We start from the raw sequence: 7029 nt of genomic DNA, 5'->3' as shown, positions 1-7029 counted from the left end.
AACTTCAAAGAACAATATTCATAGTTAGATTGTTTTGTTACCATAGCAACAATCTGTTGCTGTGAGTTTAATCTTTGAATTTACAATTACAAATTAGTAAACTGTGATTATAATTTATTGCTTTTTAGGCTGGCCAATTAAACTACTCCCTTCTCCCATATTTCACTAAATCTAACACAAAAGTTGTTAGAGGTGCTGATGTTTTAGCAGCAAGAGGCGCCCCTAAGTCAAAGTCTGCTCAAGGCCTAATACAGCCTTGGACCGGCCCTGCATGATGAGGGCCTCATCATGCAGGGCCCTCATCACGCGTACCCATTGCTGCACAGTGCAGCAAACGGGAGATTTAATTCCCGTTTGCAAACGGGAGATTTAATTCAATGCTGCAAATGTGGTTTTAGTAACTCTTTCATTTCGTGTCTGTTGAGGTTTTTAATCGTCACAGAAACTATTTTGGTTGGTCGAGTTTATGGGACGAGTTTCTCAKATCTCCGTGCGGCCGCACRCATTAACTCTAAGTAGACAACGCATTTGATATGATTTGATGCGTGTAACCGGAAAAATAATACTAAAAATAATATAAAATCAGCATGATGCGTGACTCCAAGGAGAGCACGAAAGCTCCTCACCGGGCTGAACCTGCATGATAGTGGTTAGTGCTGCTCGTTATCCACAAACTCTCTGGCCAACAGGGACCACAGACATAAACTTTACAGGGAAGACAGACACAGAGCAACACGCTAGGCAGCGTGTTGAGATGTAAACGCTGCATATAATTGTTCATTTACAAAGATAAATCATTCTCACCACTCCACAATGCGACCTCTGAATTCGCTATGAGTTATTCCTACGGTTCACATAGAGCTGCGCAACCAGAGCTAACGCGGCGGGCTTTAAACTCTAACGTAAAGTTCTCCAAAGGTTCATAATTTCTCACAGTAGGTTTATGTAAATATCCATACAGGTCAGCCTGTGTCCAGTTTGAGTGAAAGGAGACGCGCGCGATCCCACTGAGGTGCGGCATGGCGGGCCGCCAGGCTTATAATACACTGGGGGAAACCCTGGTTCAGTGAATCCACATATGAAACTGTTGGGTTCGGTACCTCAAAAAAGGTTAAGAACCACTGGTCCAGAAGAATATTAAAGTCCTTTTTCAGAATCTCCGATTTTTGCTTTGCCAGATCGTTGGCTCCAACATGCACAACTAAAGTATCCATGTTTGGCTGATCAGTGGTTAGAGAGAACACTTTGTGAGTCAAATCAGATACAGTGTCACCAAGAAAAGAAACCACTCTYGTTTTCTTGGGATTGCAAACATGACTGATTCCATTTACTGCCTCATCTCCAACAATAAGCACTCTTGRCATACCTTTCGTTTTCCTGGTGGTCACTTTGTCCTTCGGAGCTTTGGGGGGGTGGATGTGTTGTTCTTGCCTCATTGTTGATGTTTGAAGGTGGGTTTTCACTCAACTCAGGTTGGAGTGCAGAAAATCTGTTTTTCATTGGGATTCCCACGGAATCGGAATGTTTTGAGGCTTGAGCTGGTCGCTTTGTCCTTGGGAGCGGGATCGGTGGAGCCGTTTTGGTTCCAGCTGCTTATTTGCTATTCTTTGGTGGAGCAGGTGTTGAAGTTGAAGGTGGGTTTCGGCTCAGAGCCGGCCACGCTGATTCGTCCAGGTGAGGGGTTCTCCCCGTTAGTCGTCTCATGGGATCTGCAGTGTGAGACTTTTGTTACGGCTTGGCGCCCTGAGCGAACCTCTCCGCTGATTTGAGGAAGAGTTGTTTCATATCCACAGGTAGCGTTGATCTCAAAGTTCACCTCCAGCCGTTGAATCTTCGTTTCTAAAAACTGAAGTTGTTGTAGAATACTGCTAATGTCCTTGGGGTTGGGCGGGGGCATTTTGCCTTACTTCAACTTGGAGGTGAAGAAAAGTAAGGTAAAAATAAAAGTGAGAAAATCTCCCAGTCCTTAGGTTTGAAGTAATCCAGTTATGTGATAGTGATGATGTAAATATCACTATAAAAATTGTGACTTTAAAAATAATTCACAGGCAAAGTTATCAGTAAGGACGAGAGAGAGAGCAGAATAAGCTGTTCCTCCTTCAGCAGCCAGCAGGATCATCAGTCCTAAAGGAAAGTTGTGGCAGTTTCACTAATCATGGCTTCTTTATTAAAGTAAATGATGTAAGTGGAAAAGAAAACGGAGTGATGAAATGTAGATTGTTTGGAAATAGCCTCAGTATCTTTCCCACATTGATGGACAGCAACAATTTATTTTCCAATATTAGAACCTTGAACAAAATGAGGTTATTAGTAGGTGTATGTAATACTTTTTAAGAGTGTATAAACATAATTTCCTGTAAGCTGCAGGTCAGTGCCAGCAGAGTCATGGTATCTAATGAGGTGCTGCTCTCCCAGCTCCCTGATTCAAGCAGCTCTGTGCCTTCAGCCAATCACATTTGTGTGTGGCTCATGTTTAGATTTTGTGTGTGGGTTCTCAAACATAGCTCAATATTTCTATAAATATTGAGTTATGTTTGAGAACTCAGTCTGTATCAGTCACACAGAAGTGTGTGAACCATGTGTGAAGTGCTTTCTGAATTCCTTATGGTTGTTGCTGGTTTTGAGTCAGGATGGACCAGCCGTCATGCTTTACCTTCACCTCACAGAGATGGACAACATGGATCAAAGATTCAGTCCAATATTTGATTGTGATCAGGTGAGCATATAGGTGACCATAGAGTGTATTGTCATAAACTAAATCCCTGAAAGCAGCTAGAAGCTATAGGAATGACCTCCCTCTGTTGGCTGAAAGGGGGATCTGTCATTCCACTCAGACTGAAACAAACCACTTCTTCACAGCATTTGTTCTTCAAACAAAACCACTTGTTAACCAGGTTGCTTCATAATGGCAGCTACAGCTCACATAATTGATGCACCCTTCACTGTGTGCTCTGCTGTGTTTTGTCATTTACTGATGCCTGTGTTCTTTTTGTGATTGCTTGAAGGATCTGTCCAACAACCTTCTGAAGCATCTGCCCTCCAGTGTTGGCCGTCTCTCAGCTCTGCAGAAAGTCTCCCTTTGTCACAACAAGCTGAGCAGTCTGCCTGACGGCCTGGGCCAGCTGGCAAGTAAGAGCACCTCTGAGGCCACAAGCAGGCTACACGTTTAGCCTGCATAGTTCACTCTGATGTTGTCATAGAATAGTTTGTGATTTTTAAACATGAACACTTGTTTGATGAAAATTAACGTATGCAATTGGCTTTTATTAGTTTTCATGTTCAGTTGTCTAAATGAAGTTTATTTAATCATGTAAGCAATGATACAGAACTATTTGGAAATTTCTGTCAACAGTTTTAATATAAATATAAAGTTACTGCGTGGATCGAGTCTCAGGAGATTCCATCTGGCAATAAGAAACACTTTCTGTTTAGGAGTCTCACAGAAAGACCTGTGCTTTCTGTGAGATACAGAAAGCACAAATGTAGCAAACCTTTTTTGCTTTGTTAAATATAAGTAGCTGCCAGGTATCATGTAGATGTTTGAAGCGTTTTGTGTTCTGACCCGACCGGGCAGACGTGAAGCTCCTGGACTGCAGCCACAATCAGCTGACTGACGTTCCGGTCAGCCTGGCCGGGATGCTGGCTCTGGAGCAGCTCTACCTGCAATACAACAAGTTGCGCCGGCTGCCGCAGCTGCCTGCACCCGTTCTCAGGGTAACCATGGCAATCAGTCCATAACTATTGGTTCTAGTGTATGAGCCGTGACCCAGTCCAGCTGTGTATTGGCAAAGGTTGCAATAAACTATGGTGTGTGTGCATGTGTGCGTGCGTGCGTGCGTGCGTGTGTGTGTAGGAAGTGTTTGTTGGGAACAACCAGGTGGAGCTGCTGGAGGCCGAGCAGCTGTCCTGTCTCTCTGCTGTGACTCTTCTAGAACTAAGAGACAACAAGATCAGAAATCTTCCTGAAGAACTCGCGCTGCTGCTCACTCTGACCCGGCTGGACCTCTCTAACAATGACATCAGCACGTAGGCATTTAAACACACACACACACTCCACTCTGAGCATGCAGGCCGCTGTGTTTTCCATCTGCATTGGAACTGTGGTGTGTTTGGCAGTCTTCCCGCCTCTCTGAGCCTGCTGCCCAATCTGAAGGTGTTGCTGCTGGAGGGAAACCCTCTCCGTGGAATCAGGAGGGAACTTCTGGCTGTAGGTCACATCTCAAAAACACACACACTGTGTCTATTGGGTCTGAAAGCTGACATCACAGCATTCCTAAAGCGTGGGGCTCATTCATGTTCAGCTGACTGTGTTGAGTTCTCACTGACTCCGTCTGGACGTCTGAAGATGCTCATGTTTAGGTTTTGTGTGTGGAGTCAGGCTGCGGTGTGCTGGGATGTTTAATTTTCAGTCCTTTACAGAATGTTTTATACTTCAGTGCTAAGAGCAGCACAACATATTGAATTCCAATTATTATTACAATAACAGTGTGTCCCAATCACAAAGCTCTGTTTTAATTCAGTATCTTGTAAGTGCAGGCAGATGTTTACAGTCTGCATATGGATATTATGTTTGACCAATCAGATGGACTCAAACAGCTCATGATGCTCACACTTCAGCCAGATTTTAGTTTCTGAGATGCTGAAGCTGGTAGCTGACCGTAAGGGAACATAATCATTCCTGACTTCATTATCAGTTTTCAGCACCCAGATTTGTTCCTTTTTTGCCTAGATAAGCTGTGAATACATACAACATGATTAATATCTCAATAGTTAAATTAAAATTGAATTTAAATGCTGTTGTCATACTTTTACTTCAGTAAACACACATTATCCTGAGTCAACGTCCTTGATTTAAGTCTGTGTTTCAGTGAGTTTAACAACCTGGAAAGATTTTCTCCATCCTTTCTAAATTTTGACTTTTCCAGATCTGTTGGCAGCCAGTACAGAATGTGACCCGGTCCAGTCTGGTGACCTGGGCAGTGGGACTGTTTCATACCTTTGTATTGTTTTAATCAACATCACATGCTGCAACACTAAAAGCAGTTCTTCCTACAAGCTGAGTAGAGCACAGGTCTTTCTGTGAGACTCCTAAACAGAAAGTGTTTCTTATTGTCAGATGGAATCTCCTGAGACTCGATCCACGCAGTAACTTTATATTTATCAGCTTTTACTTTTCAATACGACTCCAGCTGTAGTCTTGGTCGTTCCAGATGGCGGTTGCCTCCGCTCAGTGCTCAGCAGAACCAGGCTGCTAGCTACAGGAAGTCCAGACCTGTCATCTTCACAGGGACAGGAAGAGACACCTGGATGTCTCCATGGACACGAGGCATCACTGTACTGCCCTGCTGTCCCTCCATTTCTTCTGGGATCAGATCAGAAAGCAGTCAGATGAGAGTGAAAAAATGTTCATAGAAGCTTTCAGGAAAATCCAAGAAAATTCATAAATGACTGTTTTATCTTAATAAATCTAAAACTGCTAAACTTTCCCTCATTATAGCAAATATGAGGAGGTTATTTATGCTTATTTTTGTGTTGGTATGGTTTACCTTTCTAATCCAAAAAAATGGGTAAATGTATATTAATTTGATTAATAATTGTACTAAACTGGTAGCTCACAGTGACTTCTCTGAGTCTTTGGTTAATTTGAGGGACTCTGTCCTTCCAGCCTGTCCTGGGCTTCCTCTGCGTGTCCTCCTGGAGGGACATGTTTACATCTGTTCATATGCCAATAACACTATAAAGATGTTGTGGTTACTACCATACTCAACCAAAGTTTATTCAGTAGAAACTTTGGAATCAATAAATGACTCACATTGGTGTTAAAGGAGCCAACATGAGAACAGCTTCATGCTGTGTAGAAAGAGTCCAAGTTGAATATGAAAAAAATAATTCAATAATTAATAATAGTCACACATTATTAATGTTATTGTAGTTATTTGAAGAAGCACTTTGCCAGAAACCGGACGTTTTCGTTCAGTCCCAGAGGAAGACCGAAGATGTTTATTGTGTGATTTGGGGGAAATTGAGAGTGAAGTACACTTTTTGTTTTATTGTCCCAAAGGACAATATGACTTTGTACCTGACTTTGAGAAATGATTTACTAAAATACTTTGTTTATCCAGATTTCTTTTATTTAACGGATGAGGATAAAATGTGTTATTTATTGAAGTATATTTTGTTTCAGTTGGCACAGTTTATTATGGCATCTTAGAAAAAGGATGCTTTTTGATTAAAGAATATTCAGTTATTTGAAGGGGTATGCATAATACTGACATAACACTGTCATAAACATGACATAACATTAATGCAACTTTTAATGCTAAGTTGCATTAAAAGCCCATTAAAAGTGCCAACTTTGCATGATTTTGTAAAAAAAAAGACACTTTAATGCAACGTTGGCACTTTTAATGAACTTTCAATGCAACCTTTAGAGCAACTTTGCATTAAAAGTGTCATTATTTACCGAATGACACTTATGACAACTGTCATAAACATTCATAAAGACTCCTTCATGTTCATGACAGATGTCATGTCAGTCTTATGCACATCCCTTCAAATAAAGTGTTAACGAATATTCATAGAAGCTTGTCCACTTGTTTGTATACAGGCCCTTCTTAAAAAATTAGCATATTGTGATAAAGTTCATTATTTTCCATAATGTAATGATAAAAATTAAACTGTCATATATTTTAGATTCATTGCACACCAACTATAATATTTCAAGTCTTTTATTGTTTTAATACTGATGATTTTTGGCATACAGCTCATGAAAACCCAAAATACATCTAAAAAAATTAGCGTATTTCATCCGACCAATAAAAGAAGTGTGTTTTAATACCAAAAATGTGAACCTTCAAATAATTATGTTCAGCTATGCACTCAATACTTGGTCAGGAATCATTTTACAGCCTTCAATTTTACAGACTGCATGGACGCAATCAGCCTGTGGCTCTGCTGAGGTGTTATGGAGGCCAGGATGCTTCGATAGCCTTAAGCTCATCCAGAGTTTTGGGTCTTGGTCTCTCAACT

The 7029-nt window shown here is 41.3% G+C and overlaps 1 protein-coding gene across 4 annotated transcripts in view; it reads left to right on the top strand.

Annotated features, from left to right (window-relative positions):
• lrrc40 (leucine rich repeat containing 40) overlaps positions 1 to 7029 on the top strand; it is a 28149-nt gene that overhangs the window by 11187 nt on the left and 9933 nt on the right. For all 4 annotated transcript variants that reach the window (XR_001776517.1, XM_008408168.2, XM_008408167.2 and 1 more), the window contains 4 exons: positions 3006 to 3129; positions 3575 to 3714; positions 3854 to 4026; positions 4117 to 4207. Coding sequence is in view for 3 of the 4 variants with exons in the window: in XM_008408168.2 (XP_008406390.1) it covers positions 3006 to 3129; positions 3575 to 3714; positions 3854 to 4026; positions 4117 to 4207 (528 nt within the window). In the remaining variant the exon portion in view is untranslated. The remainder of the gene's footprint in view (positions 1 to 3005; positions 3130 to 3574; positions 3715 to 3853; positions 4027 to 4116; positions 4208 to 7029) is intronic.

The sequence above is a fragment of the Poecilia reticulata genome, linkage group LG4 (assembly GCF_000633615.1).
Source record: "Poecilia reticulata strain Guanapo linkage group LG4, Guppy_female_1.0+MT, whole genome shotgun sequence".
Classification (NCBI taxonomy): Eukaryota; Metazoa; Chordata; class Actinopteri; order Cyprinodontiformes; family Poeciliidae; genus Poecilia; species Poecilia reticulata.
Note: the sequence above shows the minus strand (reverse complement) of the source record. Positions and strands in the feature narration are given on the sequence as shown.